General features: G+C 36.9%; 2 protein-coding genes across 2 annotated transcripts in view; one reads left to right on the top strand and one right to left on the bottom strand.

Moving 5' to 3' along the window:
- The window catches only part of LOC149805153 (endoribonuclease Dicer-L-like), a 69,049-nt gene extending 68,294 nt beyond the window's left edge, over window positions 1–755 (bottom strand). The window contains exon 1 of the mRNA XM_089947892.1: window positions 666–755. The gene's annotated coding sequence lies outside the window, so the exon portion shown is untranslated. The remainder of the gene's footprint in view (window positions 1–665) is intronic.
- Window positions 756–808: 53 nt separating this feature from the next.
- Window positions 809–23,803, top strand: LOC149805154 (putative RNA/DNA demethylase ALKBH6). The gene is made up of 6 exons (XM_089947895.1): window positions 809–941; window positions 4,782–4,911; window positions 13,305–13,351; window positions 14,352–14,456; window positions 21,520–21,639; window positions 22,493–23,803. The coding sequence occupies exons 1-6, from the start codon at window positions 900–902 to the stop codon at window positions 22,763–22,765; spliced, it is 717 nt and encodes a 238-aa protein (XP_089804021.1). The 5' UTR covers window positions 809–899; the 3' UTR covers window positions 22,766–23,803.
- Window positions 23,804–24,993: the final 1,190 nt, after the last annotated feature.

The raw sequence follows: 24,993 nt of genomic DNA on the forward strand, positions 1-24,993 counted from the left end.
AGAAAGTCTCATATAGACCCAGAAAACTGTCTAATTTAATATGCTGTAACAATAATTTAATCTCATTCAGTTTCAGGCAGATAAACTGGATATTTAGGTTGGCTGCTTGCAAGCCTCCTTTGAAGAAGCCAATGAGGAGACCAAAACATGAGGCAGTTTTGATCATGCTTGATTTCTCGAGGTAGCACTATGCATAAATGTATATTTTATTTTCACACGTACCGTATATACTCGCGTATAACACGAGCCGAACTGCAATCTGTACAGACCCAGATTTACCGTTGCATATTGGGCCGGCAGATCTGGGTCTGTGCAGTTTGTTAAAAGTAATCAGTAGAACGAACAACAGAGACCCTGATCTGCAGGCGCATTATGCATGGTCCTCGTTTCTGATTTATAGGTGCGCTGAATACTGCATTTTCATCTCCTTTACTGAACATTACCATCTTTACAGAGACCCTAGGCTATAGTTCTACATTACTGTCCTAAGGCAGACTATTGTTACGCTTTTAACAAGGGGATGCAATGTCTTCAAAAACGTATGTCCCCAAAGAGCAAGCATTTCTCGCCCGACAAAGACTATTACAATTTACAAGCAACTCATTTTCAAATAAAATAGTTAACATAAGTGCAAAACCTGCCACCAAATAAAGCGTTGCAAGTACCTTTAATTTATCATGACCTATTGATCATTTACTTTTCACCCATTCTGCTACTTGATTCAACTGTGTTAAATTCCTTTCACAATCTCAACCTTTTCTCATAAAAATGAAAGACCGAAAGTAGCCGATTAAAACCGGAAGTATGTGCGGGCGATATCACCGTTCTATAACTGTTATGTTATAACTTAGTTGAGCAACCAAATTAGATGGGGAAATGTATAATAATTATTTAGTGGAATGAATACATCATTAGATTTAAACAATTTTCGCGTTAAATCGGTATACAGTTGTTTATCATTTTTTTGTTAACGAATAGGCCTTTTGTTACATGTAAATGAAACTGGTGTTAAAGTAATATTAAATATGTTTGAATATTATCCTATCTTTTCGATAATGTATTAGTCTTTAAGTATTTTATTACAATTAAATTGAGTCATTTTTGAGCAAACATGACAGGTTATGCTTTATCAAAATTACTTCCATGGTGGCATTCCCTGCCAGATTGAAAGTCTTTTTTTCCTCACTTCTGTCTCTATATTCTACTATTCGCTTACCGACCTGTTTGTTGGCACAGGTGCTCGACGCGAGCTTGATGTTGAGGAAGAAAAAAAAATTTGAAGGGGAAAAAATCATACAGAGTGACAAAAATACTTCCGGTTCCCCCTAGTCCTAATTACCCCCATGACTTTTCTGTTTTGCACCAAACTAAAGTTACAGGCTCCGAAACGTGCGAATTTTGCCTGCCGGGACAACGTTACACTCGGGTGAAAACCGATGAAAAGAGCTACATATACAGTAAAACCTGTCTTGTGAGACCACTGCTATAAAATACCAGGTTCTCTTGCACAGTTTTAATGGTTATATAGTGCTATGACCTGTCATGAGAGACCATCTGTCACGAGAGACCATATTTTTTTGGCAGAAGGGGTGGTCTTTCAAGACGGGTTCAACTGTACCATTTTTGCGACTCAATGATACACCCCTCCTTTAATTACAAAGCAGTCGTAGATGCAAAAGTAAATTTTTACTTACCATTAACTCGATTCAACTTTAGGAATCCTGTTCCATGGAAGAATTAGACATTGTCTTCTTCACTACACATTCATCACATACAAGTGACTCTCATTTTCAAAACATGTACACTATGCTTAACTCCAGTCAACAGCAAAATATGATAAATCAGAGAAATAAATATTTCAGTCATTGTCGTACAATCACTAAAACAATAATGATTGCAGTACATCAAATTAAAATTTCCAGAAATACATTAGATAATGACTGAAAATATTTATTTCTCTGATGCATGTTATTTAAGTATAACCTTTTGAGGCATACATATTTTGCCATTTTGCCGCATAGTGTACATGTTTCGAAAATCAGAGTCGCTTATATGTGATGATACTTACTATGATGCCTTTTGTCTTACTGAAGTAAATCCATGCACAATCATAGGTCCTTCAAACTCTTTTGACCACTACATCAGCTGTTAGCAAATGTAAGGGTTAATTTTCATTGATGAAATGAATATGGCTAAATGCACTGACCAAGTGTGATCATATATTTTTTTCTACCAGTAACCAAATTGGCATTCCTCAGCTACCATTGCCAGATGGAGAATAATCTTGAAAATCCCTGGTCAACCAGCTTTGAAAACTTGCTGAATTTTTTAGTTACCATGTTTTTTAAGGCAATTGCCACCAAGATTGCAGTAATCAGACTTATTGAGCAAATCTGATTGATACATACAGTACAGCTCAAAGTTTTTTTTTTGGAACCCAACTTGTCATAATGGAGGTGGAGGAAGAGGTACGAGATTAAGAAAGCAAAAAAACAGTTTCTCTCTCTGCATCCTGACAAAGTTGCTGCAGTGGCTCGCAGAGAATTAATCTGCACGCTACCATGGAGTGGATATGGCTTTTATCAATTGTTTGTGATTTACTGTGTATGAGCTCTGCAAGCATGCTCTTTAGAGATTCACAGATAGAGGGAGAGGTGCAGATTGATCTAAATCATTATCAGTTGATTATAAACATTTCCTAGTTCTAATGATGGTAATATAATAGATATAATGCCAAAATTTAGATAATATTTAAGATGGTTGTGATGCCTTGCAAACTATATTAATACTACTGTACATTTTTTCATTTAGAAAAGGCTGATCAGCATCTTAAATTTTACAATAAGTTTACACTTTTACTTTCTTTCAATTAATCTGAACAAACTTACACACTGACTTTACAAGACCTTGCTGAGCTTCTCTTGAAATGTGTAAATTTGTCCTACAGTTTAAACATCGAAGTAATCCTCTGAGGTTTGGATAAAATTAAATTCCAGATGAAAGCCAATTCTGTTTTAAAAAAATAAACAGCAAAACAGAAAACACAGAATTTACATTTAAATATGAATCACATGTTTTGTCCTTAGACAGTAATGATCCAGTCATGAGGCTGAATATTCATGTACACAGCTATGAACTAGTTCAATTCTGACTGCATGGTTATTGTAAGGGATTGATGATTTAATGTATGGGACTACATTCTCTCTGATTGGGTATTTTTATTCTTTCATTCACCATAATATACATTTGTTTCAAGTAAAACAAGGAATTGGATAGTGTCATTTTTAGTTCAATAAATCAGAATAAAACAATTGTTTTCATTCATTTACCCCCCCCCTTCAAAACTTAAATAGTGTCTCTCCCTCATAATTTCCAATAGTTGAGTGGTAGATAACTTATCCTCATTAAAAATGTGCTGAAATTATTGCTACATCTCTTAACTACATAATTTTCAAAGCATTGCAAAAGATATTCATTTTCCATCATGAAAACAATTAGACATCATTACCTTTTAATTAAGTTTAGTTTGCAACACTGTTATTGATTGTCCAACAAAGAAACTATCTGTAAACTATACATAAATAAGTCACAGACAAGTTGATATTAAAGGTAAAGTAATATTCAGAATCAAACCGATCACATTTATTGTTGCATACTATATTGATGGGTAATGACTGAACAAACATTCCACATAGAAAAGTTTTTTCATTGACCTGGCAGTTCAGACACAAGAATAATTGATGATAAAATGAACACAAAAATAACAGTATTGGATTATTGATAACATAGACACACAAACTATAGTGTTAGATTAATGATAACATAGACACCGGAATAATAGTATTGGATTAATGATAACATAGACACAAGAATAATAGTATTGGATTAATGATAACAAAGACACTGGAATAATAGTATTGGATTAATGATAACATAGACACAAGAATAATAGTATTGGATTAATGATAACAAAGACACTGGAATAATAGTATTGGATTAATGATAACATAGACACAAGAATAATAGTATTGGATTAATGATAACAAAGACACCGGAATAATATTATTGGATTAATGATAACATAGTCAGACTGATGATAACATAGACACAAGAATACTAGATTGGATTAATGATAACATAGACACAAGAACAATAGTATTGGAATAATGTTAACCTAGACATGAGAATAATACTATGGGATTAATGATAACAGACATAAGAATAATAATATGGATTGGTGATAACACAGACACATGAATAATAGTATCAGATTAACTTAAACACAAAAAATAGTGTTGGATCAATGATAACAGACAAGAATAATAGTATTGAATTAATGATAGCATAGGCACAAAAATAATAATATTGATTCGGATTAATGATAACTTACACACAAAAATAATAGTGTTAGATTAATGGGAACATTGACACAAGAATAATAGTATCAGATAAATGATAGCATAAATACAAGAATGATTGTGTCAAAATAACAGACACAAGAAAATAGTATGGGATTAATATTAGCATAGACAAAAGAATAATATAGATAAAACAGACACAAGAATAATAATAAAGCTTAGGGTTTGCAATTGAGATTTTTTTAAATGGGAATGCCACTGGATAACAATATTTGCTTACTACACTGACTTTTAAGTTATGTTTCATGTTTGGGATGAAAAAGATTGGTAATTTGTGCCAATAAAATACTGTATAATTGAATGGAGCAGAGAAACATAAATAGTAGTATTTTATGATTGTTAATAAATTTCATCTTGTTACAGGCACCACCAACGATTTTTTATATTCCCAACTTCATCACCAAGGATGAAGAGGAATATCTTTGGAGACAGGTTTACTCAGCACCAAAACCAAAGTGGACCCATCTGTCCAACCGACGCCTTCAGAACTGGGGTATGATAATTGAAGCCCTTCCCATGGTTTCATGGAGTCTCTTTAGTTTCAAAATTAAACACATGAAAAGCTTTTTATTTAGCTCTGCTGGTTGTATGTCGTTCATCTTTCTATTCGTTTGCTATTGCACCTCTGCCTGGAGGTATGAATCTTTACACACATATTCATTACAAGGTCTAGTTAGTTCAAGATGAAAATGGACACCATTCAAATGACAAATTCAGAAATTCTTTATGATTGCCACAGGGGTCATCTTGAAAATCTTTTTATAGCTACTTTGAACGGAGGATCATATCAGTATGGGATTTTCACTTAAGCCTTCTTATGATCTTTAGTTGGTCCTAAATGAAAATTGTGCTAATCTTACATTGAATATGGACATCATGGCAGCCATTTTTAAAATGTAGTTATCACTGCTTCTTCTGCATAGATGTTCATATCGACATGGGGTTTGTGCAGGAAGACTTCTTATGATGTCAACTTGGCTCCAATGAAAATGGTGCTAATCTGACATCAAACATGGCTATCGTGGCAGCAATCTTGAACTCGTGTTAATGCTACTTATCCTGAATGGAAAGTGTTTCTGGTATGGGATATTCACAAGAAGTCTTCTTAGAGTGTCAAGTTGGTATCAAATGAAAATGGTGCCAATCTGATATCCCATATGGCTCCTATGATGTCCATCTTGAGAGTCTTGTTGATGCTACTCCTTATTTCTGTATTTGATCTTGTATTCAAGGTTTGAAGTCTTTACACAGCTATGGATTTACCAATCAATATACATACAAAACTTACACTGTCCTTTGAATTTATTTTCTTAAAAGTTAAAAATGCAGGTATAAGCTTCATATCAATAGGATGTACATGTGCCAGTTAACATGTGTTAAAGCCAAATGCCATTTCACACCTATTGCAATGTACATCTTGTATATAAGATGAGGCCAGTACATGGATTTCAGGCAATACAGTTATTTCTTAGAATACATTACCCAATTATAATACCTTAGGAGAACTACCACTACCTTGCAAATCCAGCCCTCCAAGATACTACTTTTAGCTAAAGTTAGTTAAGAGTTGTCTGCAAACCTATTTGGCGATCGAGTAGAGAGATCTCCGAATGACACTCCTGTCAGTACCAGAGAAAGTCTTCAACCGGGTCCTCTTGGAGAGGATGAAGGAGGCCATCGATCCACACTTACAAGACAAACAAGCAGGCTGCCAGCTGAACAGATTGTATACGGACCAAATAGTTACTCTTTGCATCATAGTCGAGCAGTCGTTGGAGTGGAATTCTTCGCTCTACATCAACTTTGTCAGTTATGAGAAGGCATTCGACAGCGTGGACAGAGAGACACTGGAAACTTCTTCGCCACTATGGCATCCCAACAAAGCTGGTTAACCTGATCAAGAATGCTTATAACAGAATGTCCTGCAGAGTCATTCATGCAGGACAGCACACAGACAGCTTCCTAGTGCAGACTGGCGTGAGGCAAGGCTGCTTGCTGTCACCGTTTTTCTTCCTTCTCACCATCAACTGGATTATGAAGACGTCCACTAATGGGCATAGAAATTGGATCCAGTGGACATTGTGGAGTCAACCTGAGGACCTGGACTTTGACGATGACCTAACACTTTGTCCCACAGTCAGCAATAAATGCAGGACAAGAGCGATGTACTGGCAGCCACGTCAGCACAGGTTGACCTCAACATCCACAAAGACAAGACCAAGATCCTCAGGACCAATTATGTCAGGAACAACCTAGTCACACTGCATGGAAGTTCCCTGGAAGAGGTGGAGTCCTTCACATACCTGGGCAGCATTTTCAACCAGCAGGGTGGCACAGACGCAGATGTCAAGGCAAGGATGGGGAAAGTGATAGTAGCTTTCATACAGCTCAAGAACATCTGGAGCTCCAAAGAAATTTCCTTGACTATCAAGATCACACTGTTCAACTCCAACGTGAAATCAGTCCTTCTGTATGGAACAGAGAACTGGAGAACCACCAAGTTGACTGTAAAAAGAGTTCTGACCATCATAAGCTGCCTAAGAAGAATTCTCCAGATCCGCTTACCAGACACCATCAGAAATGCCAACCTGTGGCACAGTGTATGAGTATCCCAGTTATCTAGATATTACTTCTGCTTGTGCCAAGAAGCATGCTTTCATCACGAGAAGCCAGAAGCTACGTGGAAGATATACCACTACAAGTTGGAGGAGTTTTTCACTTCTAAGGAAAGTTTTCTCCATCTATATTTCCAACTTTTTCTCCCTTTCTATCACAACAGAGTTCTGCTTTATCAAGTTGCCACACTGTTTTTGTCACACGTTTAGGTACTTGCACGTGGAGCCTAAGTGACTTCAGTCAGTTCATGCTCTTCTTATTTATGCAAGTCAATAGTGCTCATAAAACTCTTATATATGTGTAATTCCTGTACAGATGGTATGTATTGGCAAGTTCCTATGCAAGTTTTTTGTTGCATCAGAGCCCAACTTTAATGTATTTACTTGTACGGGCAATGTCTGGGCTTTTTTCTCTACAAGTATTGCCTCATAATGAATTTTGTCACACCTACTGTGTACATCTCTTTAACAATGCCTCAGATCCCTTTTTTGTGTGTAATGTAGACAATCTGGTACATTTCTGTGCTTCTTTCATTCTGGTCGTACATGTACAGGTCAGTACTCTATATATAGTTTATTCAGTCACCTCCTGCACATGCATGTTCTATAGTTGACTCTTGAGTCATGTTTATATGCATAAACTTTAAATCCTATTTATCAAGCACTTAGTCAATTGCACATGCAGCCTATGCAACTTCACAAGCTAGGTGTGGGCTACATTATTTACATGTGTAAATGCCTTTATGCTCTGAAGAAGTCCTTATAATTCCATCCGTTCTTGTATATAAAGGTGAGTTCTTTTACCACATTATTTTTATCCGTGGAACACCATACTTCAGTGATTCTACCTCTACAGGCCATCCTTAACCTTACCTACAGGTAAGCATTGTAGTTGAAATCACCTGCTATCACTTTTTAGAGGTAACCATCATTTGGCATAGCAGTGTGCCCACATGGTATTCAAACATAACATGTGTAGGCACTCAGGTTTATAAAAAGGTGGTATTGTGATTAGATTTTACCTGTATGCTTCCTTGCTTTATTAGACATATCAATTTCTGGATCACCCTTTTAATGATTTAGCTCTGCATGGATATGGCTTTCTCAGACAGGTGCAGGGCTACAGCTTTATCCGTTGTTCTCTATTTTGTCTTACAGATTAGAATTATAAGCAAAGTGCAAACAAGATATAGCTCAGACCGAAGACGTCACCAGTCTGCATGTTGATTTTTTTTCCTCAGTGTGAATCATTATGGGAACAAAGGAGATATTCAACTTACCCTTTAGCCACGATATGCCAGACATTGACACACTTGGAAACCGCTCCAGCACCTATAACACCACCACAGGGCTCATCATTTTTCGAACTCCCCCTACCTTGAGGGGCCAAACATCAATATTATGGGCTCAATTGATAACAGCCTGGGCTTCCAGTATGTCAAACACTACTTTTGCAGACATGTGCAGGGACCAGTCTAACTCATACCACCTTGTGATCTCATTCAACATCATGCCTCAACAGATGTCACTTCACAGTTTCTCTACATTCTGCCTCTTCACTCAGCGACTGTCTTGAAGTCATGGTTTCTAGTTCAGGGTGTTCTACGAGTTTAGTGAGCGAATGACCTCATCCCACTTTGCCAAGTAAGTCTCATGCATTACAAGGGATTGTATGCTTACTCCACACAACCAAGCTGATATTGTTTGTTCTACCAGTACCATCATCTATTCTCCCTTACACGAGGGCATGGGAAGATTCTGCCTTCTGAATCTCAAATTGAGTACATTTTTCCGCCACTAGAACTATGTCCTCCGACTCCATCAACAACATGAACAAACAGAATGTTCTGACTTAAGTTATGTTTGCAGTCTGGGAGAGTTATGTACTTTCAGGCCCACCTTCATCATCAGTTTGTCAGCAGTTCTAACATTTGCAATGTCACCAGCTTTTCATTCGGAACCCCAGCATTGTCAGTGATCTCACCATGTTGGGGATGACATAGCCACACTCCATATGAATGGAACGGTTGTCCTTTCTTGATACTGTGCAGTTTGTGAGCAATATTGTTACCATGACATCGTTGTTGGATTTTGTTCTCTCTGGCTATCTTCCAACCAACAGAGCATAGCTTATCTTTTCCCACTCAAAATACCTCAGGGTATGCATGGGAGTCAATCGCAAACTTAGAGCACGGCCTTTATCCTCTACCAAAAACCACATTCTTTGTCTCCCCCATCTCAGACCCAACAGCTTGGGCAGTGGATGCCCTGTCATTGGATTGGACTAACCTGAACTCATACACCAGCCCCCCTTCCAACACCTGATTCCACAGTGATACAAAAAACAAAAGAGTCAGCCTGTAGCTTCATCCTCTTCACACCACTCCATCAGGAGGAGTTGTGGATTAACTGCCTCATCAATCTTGCATCAGAAACCCACATGGAATTTGGGTTTTCCTTCATCTACTCATATAACCATGATGGCAGTTGTTTCATCCTTGTCCGGAGGCTCAGACTTGCATGTCTGGATGATCTCAAACAGGCCCTCAAATTCAACATTTTTGCAACCAGTCATTGAGATAATTGCTCAGGCACAACGGCCCTCCACTCCAAAAGCATATGAAGTAAATGACCAGTTTCACCCATTGTGCAAACTAGCATATCTTACCTCTCCAGGATCGATACCACAGATAGCTAACTTCCTCCTCTGGCTCTTCGAAGAGAGCATGTTAGCACCAAGTACAATCCTTGGATAACGCTCCACGATCGCCAACACCTTTTGTTATCACTGAAGAGAGGATATCGGATGAACCCAGGACTTATCTGACCTTCTCACCTGCTTTGTGTATACATGGCTAGAAACTTTAACCCTAGTCCCAACGAACCTATCTTTGGTATTAACCTGACTGGATAAGACACCTTTTGAACCATCTTCAGTGGCATCTCTGGCGCTCCTTTTTCTACAAGACATCCTTCCTCATGGCATTAGAAACTGCAGGCAGAATTCTTGACATAGATGCCCTATCAGCAGACCCAATATACATGCAAGTTCAGATAAGACAGTTCAGTCTTATTCATGATGGCACCCTCTTTCATTGCCGAGCACTGTCTGTCTTCCACGGGTAGCTAAACTTTTGTCACAAACCCTCTGTCTCCTCTGGACACATCAACCAAGGATCACCTGCAAGACCTAGTCCAGGCTTTTAGATGATTCATTAATACAAATAGAGCCATTGCATCAAGGGAAATCATGCCTCTTTCTACTTCTCATAAAAGGACAGGAATATTGATCTGAACAGAATATCACGTCCTGTAGTAAGGGGGTTATTCACTGAGCATATAGGGAAATAACCCCAGCTCAGTTAACTTTTATGCACTTCAGCTCAAGAGGTTTAAGCAGTTGCCACCAACCTATCATCAGACTGGAACTGTTCGCTAACTGATATCATTCAGGCTGTCGAATGAGGTCGAAGTCCGCATTCTCTTGCTTTTATCTCTGAGATCTGTCATCTCATAGAGGCCAATTCGATCTGATAGGACCTATATCCACAGTTCAAAAGGTCTCCATTCCAGATTGATCAACAGCTTCTTAAGACACGGCTTCACAACTTCCACAGGATTTGAGAAGGGAATTTGTTTTTCCCTTCTGAAGCCTTGACCCGACAGATGGATTTGCCTCCCGTCAGTTTGCCTAGAAGCTGTCTCAGTACCTTAGGTGACTGGACATGGTATCTCCGCGGTAAAGGGATGTTCGTCCCTCTGCTTCTTATCTATTCTCCTAAGGTATTATGGTTTGGTAACGTATTCAGTGAAGAAACCGATTTTTCCTAATAAAATATGTTTCTTTGAAAATATTTACCCAATCATAATACACATACACCCTCCCAGCCTCCGTGCAGTTACATCCAGAGGGAGAGAGCCCTTCTCTCCAGTAATAACTAGGATAAGCTGACACAGTGCTGCCAAGAATTATATGTAAGGAGAGATCACTCTGCCCATCTGCCAAAACGGTTGGCAGACAACTTTTAGCTCCTTTTAGACAAAAGTAATATCTGGGAGGGCTGGATTTGCAAGTTAGTTGTTGTAGGGTTTAACGCCATTTTTCAGCACACGATAGGCTATACATGGCGGCCAGTATTAATGGTGGAGGAAGAACCCGGGAAAACCCCAGAAAGAACCACCGACCCACGAGAAGCTACTGGCAAGCTTTCTCACATACCCACATTGGCTGAATCCGAGACTCGAACCCACGCAGACAGAGGTGAGATGGCAGTGATCCGTAACGGAGGGCGCTTTAGACCACTTGGCCACTTGGGGCCCCTTGCAAGTTAGTGGTAGTTCTCCTAAGGTATTATGACTGGTTAATTCTTTTCAAAGAAATATATTTTGATAGGAAAAAAATTTCAGGATTTTTATGTCTTAGCAGAAAATCTCGATGTCTGATTTGGGCATTTTACAGTCAGTCAAAAAATCCATCCCACTGGTCATGTCAGGCATATATTTTTGTTGTGACCAAATCACTTTCTTGAGAAATTTTGAAGATTATCCCTGCATTTAACGAAACAGGTAATTGGCTATCTGACCATTACACATCTGTTTTCAGCATTAAATGAATCTTTTGGCAATGTGTTGGAAGGCTGACAGGGAAAATAACATCTACTTTCTTTAGCTGTTTTGTTTAAATCATCCAGAAATCTACTAAAGACCCCTACAGTATCATTTTGTTAGATTACAAGACTTAATTCACAGTGTATTCAGTATGGTTGGGAGTTAGGGGTGCCAATAAATTCCAAAGCAGACAAAGAATAATGGATGGATTTGATATGTTTATTAACATTGATGAATTTTGTAATCCAAATCAAATGTATTCAATGAATATTTTGAATTGGAAGACTTGGTATTCATTTTAGCTCTCATTGCTACAGACCATGATTTTAAATAACCGTAATTTTAAGAAAATAGGTCCCCATTGTGGTCCCCAAAATTAAGTTTCAACAAAAATGATAAAAGCATGAAAAATGACACCCAAGAAGAAAAACATACCTCATATGATTACAGTTATTTGCTTTCAAGTTGGTATTAGTATATCTGATGTGTGTTTATCTGAATGGAAAACCCAGATATTTAATCAGCTGGTGAAGAAAACTTTTTCAGGCAACACTTTGCATTTAGTCAATGAACCTGTTTTGGAATTTGGAACCTAAAAGGATTAATCAGCTAATAATGATGGTTGAACAAACAATTCAAGCCCATGGGAAAAGCTCACAACTGAGCACAAGTGTCACAGTACTTTCATCATATGAAAAAGATTTAAATGAAATGTCCCAAAATATATAGTGCTTTGTAAAAATAATTTTGTGTGTCCCAACTTTTACTGCATCCCAGCATGTACAGTAAATACAGTAGACTAAGATTGGCCCTCACAGAAAGTACTGTCAGATCATGGTCTACTTGGTTCATTTTATTTACATTTTCAAAAGTATTAACAAACATAATGTGGCAGCAGAATCGGCTCAGTCTATGTTGTTAGCGTATGGATGGGTGTTACACAGGGGTAACTTTACACTTGTAATTAGAAATTAGAGATGGAAGATTATTAAAGACTGAATCATGTAACAGCATTCTGTTCAAGTATTGCTTACTTGGCATCATGTTTGAAAAATAAGATTTTGTCAAAACCGCCTTGGTAGAAGCTCGACATGGTGATCACTTTGGCATCCATGTGCACGCTGGCATCCATGTTCACTCTGGCATCCATGTGCACTTTGGCATCCATGTTCACTCTGGCATCCATGTGCATGTGCATCCATGTGCACTCTGACATCCATGTGCACTTTGGTATCCATGTGCACTCTGGCATCCATGTACACTTTGGCATCCATGTGCACTTTGGCATCCATGTATATGTACACTTTGGCATCCATGTACACTTTGGCATCCAAGTGCATGTGCATCCATGTACACTTTGGCATCCATGTGCATGTGCATCCATGCATCCAAAATCTTGATTAATCTGAACATCAAAGCTTTATATCAACCTCAACATTAATGATATAATTTGCTTTTTGAAAGGTGTTCTTGACATAAATGGGTTCTGATGTATCTGTTAAATTTTGATTATTTAGAAAGAAAGCTATTGAAGGAAATTACTTACAGTGTAAATGTGTATGAATTTATAGTATAAATCTTAAAAAAAAACAAATTTTACAACTGATTAAATTGTGAACAAACATTATAAAATTTAAGAATTTGTCTATCTTCTTTTTTTTAGGTGGATTGCCTCATCCAAAAGGCATGGTTGCTGAAGATCTACCCAAGGTTTATCCATTTCTTCTCCATCATCTTAAAATAGTCTAAATATTTTTGTAAAACACACTGTCATAAGTAGTAAACACTTACCTACGACTGAGAGCACATGCAAGGATTTATCATAAAATGTCATTATGAACCCAAATGGGTGCTGCTGTTGCTATTAACACCTTGCCTGTTATGGCAAGAAAGAATAATTTCAGAAATTACATTATAGAATTTTGTCTTCCCAAAAAATTTTATTTTCAGGTTTTCTTCTAATTTGTAAATCTGAATTTGTGCAACTTGATATTTTGTTTTGACATTTCCTAATAGTTATCTTATTTAAAATTAAACTCCTCAAATCTGCTAGGTTTCATTTCCCAGACCTGGTTGAAAAGTTGTGAACATAAGATGGTGGAGAAATTGATCCAAGTTTGGTATTAAATATTTACAGAATGTGCTGGCAGAACAAGGTCTGTGTTATTCACTTAAAATTATTAGTAGAGTATTGTAGACCCGTATTCGCCAGTACATTTTACAATGACATATCTGTGTTTGCACTGTTTGCAATTGCTAATGTGTTATATGTGAATAAAGGCATCAATACCATGCATCATTTAGGTACAGTATATACTCATTTATAAGTTGAGGCCAACTGCTAATAACATAGACCCTGATCTGCCATCACTTAATGTGCCAACAGATCGGGTTTGTTCGTTCTACTGATTTTAACAAACTGCAGAGACCCATACACATTATGCAATGTCAGATCTGGGTCTGTGCCGTTTGTAATTGGACTCAACTTATAAGCAAGTATTAATTAATAATATAGACTCCATAATTTACTGTTCACTTGATAGATTCTGAACTACAGTATTTGGAAAAATTTTATTGCACTTTCCTAACCAGTAGTTTATTGTTGTTTTCGAATACAATTTTAAAAATCTCTATTCATATTACAGGTACAGAAAATGTAACATGAACAGCAATATTTTTAACTGAGTTCTAAATTTTATTTGTTTTTCAGTGGTTAGAAACCTATTGTAAAAAAATAGCTGAGCTGAAAGTCTTTGAAGATAAGGTGCCTAACCATGTGCTTGTTAACGAGTATGAAGCTGGACAAGGAATTATGGTTAGATTTGTATTGTGATGTCTTTGCAGTAAAACCTATCATTAATAATAATAATAATATGGAACATTGATTACTCTGTTTAGCCTTACTTTTAGTCCATCCAAACCACTGCACTACCTTCATTATATTCTTGATACAATCCAGGCTATCATTTATTTAGTCAAAATGTGTCATCTGGGAAATATGGATAACTGATGTTTGACTTAATAATAATAATAACCATTCCATGTTCTGTCAATATGAAGGCCTCTTCAGAGGTTATTGCCCCCTTCATCCCGATTCCACCCCAATAATAAAAGGACACCTTATGTTGCACTTGGCAGTATTAGAGGATTGCATTATTTTCTACCATTCTATCGCCATCATGTGAGACTAACCCTCTTGTATACCTAGACCTAGTTCTTACTCTGTAGATAGGCTGGCTTTGTTAGAGAAGAACCAGTGTTATGATAATAACAATTACTGTGGCCTGATGGTAATGTTATTATTATTATTTTTTTTGTTGTGATTTATGCCTTGAGTGTTCATTTAGTAGAAGTGTTGTACAGTTTCTATTTCATTACAGATTCGTTACCTATGTTTTAAGTGGTAGGAATTTAATTTATTAATGCTTGTGTACTAAAAGGTTCTCTTTTTACAATAATCTCTGTCTTGAAAGCAAATTATTACATATTTAGGATATTCACCTGTGAAATGTTCGAGTATTTAACTTTGTAATCTAAAAATCATCTTATTAATGAATGGGTTGGTGTGCCATTCTTGCACTGCTTTTAGGTGAACATATATCCCCAAGTAAGAGTTATTACATAAAAGATTGTTGGGAAAAGTCTTCTGTCACTCACTGATCCTAACATAATAGCTGAATGAACATTTAAACATTAATTTTGTGGATCATAGACTCCTTATCAAATACACTAAAAACATTAATTTTATGGATCATAGACTCCTTATCAAATACACTAAAAAAAGTGAGTGATTATTTTCACTATTATACAGTTATTGACATCACATCTGTTTTTTGCAACAAAAACCTGCATGACTGAAGATTTTCCCAAGGTGTTGAATACTTTTCATTGACTTTTCTCTCACAGGACTGTTATTGCAGTGGTTAAAGTTGTACAAGTATTTTTTTTCCATTATTTAAGACAGAAGTCACAACCACATCATTTTACATCCAGGCTCTTCCAGAGTGCATCGAGATACAATCAGACCCAGCTTTATAGTTTGTGGGGCCCAAGGTGCCACACCTCAAGCATGGCCTGACCAGTGGAGTTACTGTAGTATACCTAATATTTTTGTTAATTGGAGCACGGGGCCCCAAAGGTGCAGTCCCAAGACAACTGTCTTGCTTGCTGGCTGGTCCTGGCTACAATATACTTAGGCAACAAGTGTTGTTATTTATCCTTCAAGTTCAAGGTCAACCATAACATCTCTAACTGGTCAGGTTTCTGTGAGCACGTGAGTTGCTGACCAGGCCAACTTATCCTCAGAACTGTCCATAGCATCCTGGACAGGAGGTGCCACTTGTGTTGCTTAATCAACAGAGAAATGTGCTGCAGTTCCAAGATTTACACTGCTTGTACTTATGCACTTCCTTTGCAATTCTTATTAGCTCAAAGTCTGGACAAAACTAGGGATGAAACAATACACCTTTGCTGTGTATCAATATGATTCATGATACACAGCCTGTGATATGATACATTATCAATACACATCTTGATCGTGTTTTCATCTTTAGAAGGTCTGTCAGTGGTAGGGTGGTGCTGTTTTATATGTGTTACCACATTGGTTATATTTCTAGTATGCAGATTACAGCAGACGTAGACTTTTCATATGTTCATATGCCATCCTCATCCTTGACAAGATAAAAAGTAATACTAGACTGCCTGTTACATGACAGTGACTTTAATTCAACTGTTTAGGCCATTTCAGGCTGCATCTTGTCATTTGTTTTGTACTGCTTGAATGTTTTTAAAACATTATTACCAGTTTAATGTCTTCACTTAAAGTTGGAAGGCATTAAGGTGTTATCTTCAAAACTGAAGAAATAGTGCCACATACAAGGAAAATCTTATATAGAAGAAGTCGAAATGTGGGAGTGGAGATAACTAATAACCAGGTCCTTCACATTGTACTTCCTGCAGATGCAAAACAACTGCCATGGCCACAGGCATTCATTTGTATCATTGATAAAGGAAATTATTGACAAAACGTACTCCCCTTCTACAAATTAACAAGATGACAATGACTCAGTGCAGTTTGGAATCTGCCTCCTTGCTTGTTTTGGATGAATTTGTTTGTTTGATTTTGTGTCTTTTTAAATCCAGTGTCCATGTTTAGTCACTCATTACATGTATCAGCCTAAAAGGAGACATTTTAAACTTGTTTGCCACGTTCAGTTTCAGTACTTTTTGGATATTTTAAAAAGCTGTTTTTGTGCAAAGTTTGATGTTGCTTGATATCTGTTTGGATACCAGTACATCTAGTGTGACACACAAAGAACAAGCTACATTTCTGAATGGTGTTTGTTTTACCCAGGATTAGTCAGAATTCAGTATTTCACTGCATGTCACACTGGAATTATAGCCTTCAGATTTGATCCAAGTAGACAAGGTACAAAGCAATGGATAAACTTTGCATACAGTGTTTATTAAATAATGATCTGTCAAGTATTTAAATCATAAATGGGGAAAAAATCTGGAATGTCTTCTTAATGTTCATATACTTTATCATGCCTACAAGATAAAATAATTAGCATGGAATTGACAGGGGTGAGTGGCAGATTTTGAACTATGCGAGTTATTTAACCACTCTGTAAATTTGTAGAACGTGAGTAGGTGATGTCAATAGTTTTTCTTTTTTTTACTGACAAAAGTGAGTGCATGTGTTTCCCATTGCTGTCTCAGTTGTATTTTCAATTTAAAGAATAAAGAGGCAAATGACTGCTGAAGATTAAGGTAACTTGTATTGGGTAAGTATTATTTTGTATTGATTCTTTATCTCTTGTATCAGTATGAAAAAATTATCAATACATATCTGTTGTTTTACCCTTGCCAGATTGAATGATCCTGTGAAAGACCTTCCCAAGACTCATAGTCAATGCTGAAGTGTTTCATGGGTGAATTGAGGGAGTCTGTGTTCCATCTGACTTCTCTGAGATTGCTTTCCCAGTTTTAGTTTGCTGTAGAAGATCTTGTTTAGTAGTCACTTTTCTGATGTCCTAGTGACATGGTTCAGATGACTCGCTGTCATTCACAACTTGAGTAAGCATTTGCCCTGGTCATCTGCTAGGCTGAATCCAGATATTGGGTTTGGAGACCATGAACTTATGGTCAGCATTTTACACACCTCGTGGCATTCATTGGGGGCGCTCACCAGTTATTATGTACTTTTGAGAGAGTGATGTATATAAAGTGAAGTCGTTTGCATTTAATACATGCACAATGGAGAGAATGTTGGCATACCTCTATGCTACATTATTATAATGTGGATGATATTTCTTTGGATATTGTACCTTTGGAAAGTGTACATGATCTAAGCACATTGCTGACTAAAATGACTGCTCCCTTGTGCTAAAAAGATCAGCCTGAATGAGTCTAAAGTACACTATCCATAGCAGCTATTAAAATAGGGAAAATTAATTTTGCCAGACTAGACAATGCCAGCTTCTAAAAGTGCAATGAATGAATTACCAAATATAAAATGTAAGAAACAAGTTATTGGCTCTTTTTTCATACAATTTACCTCCGAAGTTCAGGATGTAAAAATGACCAAGTGGAGCTAGCACTTTTTTGAAAGGTGCACATCTGGAGTAAGGCCAAGCTGTATACTCTATAACCCATATTACACCCATCAATCATACACCAAAATAAAGGGAATTAAAGGTTCTTCAAACTATACCTAAGATATACAAGGTCTTTTTTAAATAGTCAGTCTAACCAGTGAGGAAAGCCGGGGAAATTCTTTTTCTTTAAAATTCTAACCCATGCAAAATATGAAACTATAGAGTGCCACCTTACTTGGAATGCCTGCCTGTCTTTTCTCCTGCTGATGACACAATCATTGAGATGCCAGTGATTGGAATGTGGGTGTATCCAGAATGATGTACAGTTGCAGTTTGGTAGGAGATTAGGTCTTACTAGGTGCATTCCTGAATAGGAGGAGCCCAATTTTGTTGCATTTGCCAAGGCCATTTTTATCACTGATGCAGCCATATCTGGTGATCTGTGCCATTTCTAGCACTGAAGTCAGCAAGGATGATAGGCTTGTCTGCCTTCAGCACTTCTGCGCATCTGTGTTGGTCATGGTGGGTGTATCTGTTCTTCCCTCTGGTCTTAGGGCCTCAGATGACCAAGAGGTCTAGGACGCTTGACTTTACTGATCACCCATACATCTCCTGTCCATCATAATGAGTTCAAGTCTCAGCTCAGCCAATGTGAGAGAAAGCTTGCCAGTAGTTTCCTATGTCTTGATGGTTCTCTCCGGGTTCTTCCTCTACAGAGGAAAAATCTGGGAAGACCTTGGGAGAACCACTGGCCACCATGTATAACATGTCATATGATGAAAAATGGCATTAAACTCCACAAAGCTAACAAACCCTCTTCTGTAACTACCACTATACTGTCCATTAGTGTGCACAGATTCCAGTCACCAATTGTGTGTGGTGTGACCTTTGTCTTTTTGTGTGGTTTTGACCATTACAGTGGGACCATGACCAGCAGTATGCTGATCAGGGTATAGGTGAAGAAGAGAATGTTTAGGGCACCTTTTCTAGTCCCTTTCTCATGCAGTTCTCAATAGGGCTGCACAGTCTTCCAAGTTCTGCTGCTGCTTTGGTCAAGTAAAAAACAACCCTACACCCTGAGCCATCTGTGTGCAGGTCTGCTGCTATAGATTCCATTAAAACACCTGCTGAATTGCTGCTTGCCTGTCACCACAGGAGTTTACATTGGGCATGGGGTATGATGTCATGGCATGCAAATGAATTGAAAATTAAGTGTGGGAAAGTTGTGTAGAGTCACCCTCACTCTCTTGTCCAAGCCTTTCAGAATCCAGTGGCATGACTATGTGGGAGATAGATGTATTAGATGACCGTCAGGTCCTACTGCACCTGAGCTAAAGTCCTGTGGTGTCTACATAGCTCTAGCCATCAGACTTAACAGCCAGGGAGATAAGCATATCTGCTGGACTGCCTTATCCATCAAAGAGGACTTTCCTGAGTGAGCCAGGTTTAACTGTCCACTCTTGGTCAACAGTTGCAGGTAATGCTGATTACCATTTCTTACAGTGGCAGGCATTGCCTGACCTTTCCATAGACAAGTAGTGCTGGAACAAGTGCTTAAGTACCTGAGTATAGGTGGGTGAATGTGTTTTGGGTTCTCATATTTTAAGCATGTCCTCTATTTCTGATTATGCATATTTGTATTTATCATTGTTCTTAAGCTGTAGTTTATCTTCAGGTACAAAATTGTTGTATGTTAATAGTCAACAAATTGTTTAAGTGTATGAATGCACCATATTCATATGCAGTGTCTTCATACTTGAAAGTTTGTATGTTTGGATGGAGAGAAATATGCAATGTATTTTGGCCACATGACTTCAAATGAACACAGCAAAAACTAGACATTGCTGTTACTTTTAAGGGACAGGTGTACCTAAATTACAGTATTATAAAAACAAATAAATAAGATATTTTTTTTAAATTTCATTTGTTTTCAGTTCCAAAACTTTAAAAGAAAATCAGAGTTGAAAGCATTTCCAAAGTAGATTTAAGTAGCCCTTAGGTGATGTGCACAATTGTCTTAACACCATAAACAATATTGGTCACTTGTTACTTATGAGTATCTTCAACTTTACAACTTCATGTTTCAAGGATTTGTTTAGGGACTCTGTTAATTCAGAACTAAATGTGAATCATTTGAACTGTCAGTTTTTGGTGAAGTTTTGAAAAGTAAATAAACTAAATTGCATCTTTAGTGGCCGCTCATTAACTATTTATTACTATTTGTAATTACAATAATGTAATCTGTATAGCCCGGCCAGTTATTAATTACAATATATAGTTTATGCTGTACTCATGTAAAGTCATATAACCAAATTATATAATAGTATGACCAAGAAGGGCAAATAAACCTTAAGTAACATGGTCATGTTTGGAAGTGTGTCCATGTATTTCCTGTTGATGATGCATGTACATTCTATGTGAGCAGTGTTTTGTGCGAGTGTGTTTTTTTCTAGGTAAATGTTATCTACATATACTAAGGCCCTAATACATTTTGTCTGTAGATACAACATTAACTGATTCATCTCAGAAACCTTAAACTATTGTTAGTTGATGTACCTCAAAATAATCACAGGGCTGTTATTGTCACTGTCTTAGTAGAAGAAGTTGAAGTACATTTCTTGTGTGACTTAGTTGCCACTTCATCAGGTAGTGTGACCTCTGAGCCATAGAGTATGTTGCCTTACAGTGCAGCTACCTTATAAGGAAGTACATTATACGTATAGTTTTACAACCACTGAATGAAATGGGACCCATGACTATACATGCCATGTTAAAAAAAAAACATATTATAATGAAGGGCCTGGTAATCAGCAAGTACTGTACATAGACATCAAATCATCACGTTAATGCCTTTTTAATGTGAATTGATTAGATAAATGTGGTAACATGCAAGCACACGATATGGTGTGGTTTATCCATAAACTATCAAGAGGTTCTGATTTAATTGTCTCCTAGAGTTTTATAGCAAATTGATCAAATGCTTTGCAGGGAAGGAGATTTTATTGAGCATGAAAGATAAAAGAAAGCAGTGAGTAATGTAAAAGCATAAAGTGATTACGTATGGAAAGTTGGAGGCACAGAGATTGGATGCAGAATGTTGCTGGCTCCACTTTTCAGCATGTGATAAGGGAACTGGAGATGACAAAAAAGTGTCCCCTCCCCTGCCATTAGAGGACTATTCAATACAGGATGAGCTTATGAGCTTATTAATGTCCATTTCACATTTCTTTTGTTAATGCTATTAATTTAATTTTGTATGAATGTTTCTAAATATCCCAGCCACATGAAGATGGATCCCTGTACTATCCAACAGTCTCCACAATAAGTCTTGGATCCCATACACTTCTAGATTTCTACAAACCTCTGCAATTCAGTGAATCTGGGGATGACACATCACAGGTTAGTTTCACTACAAACTGATCATCAAAGGCCTTATCTATTTAGTGATATTTTTTTTCTTCAGAAATAAAAATACAAAAATTACATAGACTATATGGTATTTCAAAAGGTCAGAGGAGGAACAATTCAGTCACAAATTAGTTGTAAAAATCCCAATAATTGGATATAAGTATATAGATATTTTGCATGTTAATTATATCATTTCCAACTCAGTCTAGAGTTTGAAGCTAGATCACAGGAAGTTGTATATTCCTTTACAGATAACACATCAGTCACTCTGTACACTAATTGTCTACAGCTGATAATGGTCTATACCATTTTATATGCCCCTGTAGAGTCAGAAATATCTTTGTGTCTGCCTGTCTGTCCAGCCATTAGTCCATACTAATATGTTGACCCATGATTTTGTTCACACTACTGTAAAAAGTATTGTGTTCCTTTTGGACTACAGACTTGTGTCCATCAGTGGGGAAAGGGGAAGGATGCAAGGGAAGCAGGAGTAAATTTTGTGTGTGCAAAATTCCTCACTGTTCCTCTAGTCAGGCTAATATATACAGTCAGCAAAACGCTATGTTAATATTGTAGACAGTGTAACTTTTACATGTGGGTAGAACTTGCTAGTTTTGCTATTTCTTGAGGAATTAAGCATTTCTGTAGAACTTGATCTCATTAAAACAAACACAGAGATTATTCATATGAAAGTAATTTTATTTCTCAACGTTTTAGCAGTCAGAATTGTCAACAAAGTTTTGTCAAAGCACAAGATTTTCAATATATTATTGTTGAAAATTGCAATGGACATTTCATGGATATATGAGAATTATTTAAATTCTACTTTCTTATATCATTTCAGATCCATTCCACATCCCTCGAGGAGAGGTATGTGCAGTCTATATTGCTTGAACCTCGGAGTTTAGTTCTGGTATGTGATGACATGTATAAAATATATCTACATGGGATTGCTGAATGCAAGTCTGATGTTTTGACAGACAAGGTTGCTAACATCAGTTTATGTGAAACTGCCAATATTGGAGACAATCTAGAAAGAACAACAAGAGTTTCATTGACTATAAGATATGTACCCAAGATTCTGAAAGCAAAGCTAGTGTTTGGAAAGAAAAGGTGACACAAGAATTATCACAGTACAGGGTCATAGGAATTATTGTTCTATTTGTGCTTTCAAACTTAATAATTATTTTCCAGTATTATATGGTGGAATGTAGAGCTAAAGACCTAGGTGCTTCTTTTCTTGCTTCAGATCCTCTTAAAAGCTCTTTGTATATGACAACTCTTGGAGCATCAGAGAACACTATATTGGGTAGGCACCGTAATGGATCATCAGAGAACATTATAATGGATAGGCACTGTAATGGATCATCAGAGAACAACACTATAATGGATAAGTGCTGTAATGGATCGTTATTGAACACTATAATGGGTAGGCACTCTAATGACTCATCAGAGAACACTATAATGGATAGGCACTGTAATGGATCATCAGAGAACACTATCATGGGTAGGCACTGTAATGGATAATCAGAGAACACTATCATGGGTAGTCACTGTAATGGATCATCAGAGAACACTATAATGGGTAGTCACTGTAATGGATAATCAGAGAACACTATCATGGGTAGTCACTGTAATGGATCATCAGAGAACACTATAATGGATAGGCACTGTAATGGATCATTATTGAACACTATAATGGATAGGCACTGTAATGGATCATTATTGAACACTATAATGGGTAAGCACTGTAATGGATCATTATTGAACACTATAATGGGTAAGCACTGTAAAAGATCATCAGAGAACACTATAATGGATAGGCACTGTAATGGATCATTATTGAACACTATAATGGGTAAGCACTGTAAAAGATCATCAGAAAACATTACAATGAGTAGGCACAATTAACAAGTGTCCTTTAGAAATGACATCCCATCAGTTCCATGCTACTGTAAAGACTCCTGATGAAAGTATGCTATGGTTTAGTGCTGTTAAATTATGTACTACCATATTTTCTGTACATCTTAAGACTCTGTTGGCTTGCACAAATTATAAATTATTTGTTTTACTGCAGTTTTCAGACCGAATTTCACAGAAGCAAATTTCCTGACACAATTAACTAAAATCTGGCTTAAATAAATTAATGAATACATCTACTGTCTGACTTGCATTTATTTTAACTTTATTATAACATGCACTGGTACATAAATATAAGTTGAAACAATTAATCAAACATATCACACTATGTATATACATGTACATATCTTGTCAATTCCTGAAAAATCTGTGAAGTTTGTTTGCCTTGATTCTTTGGCAGATCAATCTGCAGTTACTCTTGTTTGTGTCCATATACTGTCAAGGACTTCATGCCGTTTAAGTGATCTTCTTTGTGCTGGCAGATCTTCTTTTTTATGCTGGCCAGTATCTCCACTCATCTAGGCTTGATGTTAATAACATAATAAGTATAGCAGATACAAAATGAATCTTGCAATTAAATGTGTTATGGTAAACTAATAAAATGTTGTCATTTTTATTTATAAGTCATATTTTACAACTGTTATAGCTGCTAATGAGCTGATAACTGAAGTTCCTTTTTATTCTCTGAAATGAAGCCCTATATTGCACAATGCTTAAGTCAATCAACTTTATTTGCACAGCCATCAACAAACTGTAATTGGTTCATACAATTGGTAAAAATAAAAACTTATTGATACAATTTATTAGCCATATATTATATCCAAAGTGGGGACAATTTGATCCCAGTGTGTAACACTCTTTCAGTGAGTACCAAAATCAGACATTATTTATACAATCACTGATTACAATACAGTCAGGCTTCTTGAAGTTTTTCCACACATGTGATTATGTGATCAATATAACTCTAACTTGCCACTAGAATTTGACACACCTCCAAATTTGTGTAGGTGAATGTGTGTTAAACAACTGACTGTATTTTCATGTATGATTCTTCAGATTTTCTTTGTTTTGGACAGATTATTTTTCTGGATTATTTCCGGGCAAGTTTTATGGTAATTATACACGTTAGCCTCAAATTTTGATTTCCAAATCCAGAATGCGGAGTTTTAAATTACCATAGACTGCTCCGGTGACCTAAGTGGTTAGAGTGTCTGCCTTGGATTTAGGAGGTCATGGGTTCGAGCCCCAGCAGAGTCATACCAAAGACTTATAAAAATAGTATTAGCAGCTGACTCACTTAGTGCTCAACATTAAGAGGTTAGTATTAGGACTGGTCACCCTGGTATCAGGATAATGTATGTGACTGGGTGGGACATGATGCTACATGTCTGCAGGGTGATGTCCCAGTGCTAGACATCACTATAC

Source organism: Sinohyriopsis cumingii, chromosome 2 (assembly GCF_028554795.1).
Source record: "Sinohyriopsis cumingii isolate HCF-2022 chromosome 2, ASM2855479v2, whole genome shotgun sequence".
NCBI classification, from domain to species: Eukaryota; Metazoa; Mollusca; class Bivalvia; order Unionida; family Unionidae; genus Sinohyriopsis; species Sinohyriopsis cumingii.

Excerpts from the sequence above, each read along its gene's own strand:
- LOC149805154 (XM_089947895.1), top strand. The coding sequence starts at position 900 with ATGAATACATCATTAGATTTAAACAATTTTCGCGTTAAATCG. Across the intron at positions 4,912-13,304 it reads CCGACGCCTTCAGAACTGGG|GTGGATTGCCTCATCCAAAA; the intron begins GTATGATAATTG and ends TCTTTTTTTTAG. Across the intron at positions 13,352-14,351 it reads TTGCTGAAGATCTACCCAAG|TGGTTAGAAACCTATTGTAA; the intron begins GTTTATCCATTT and ends TTTGTTTTTCAG.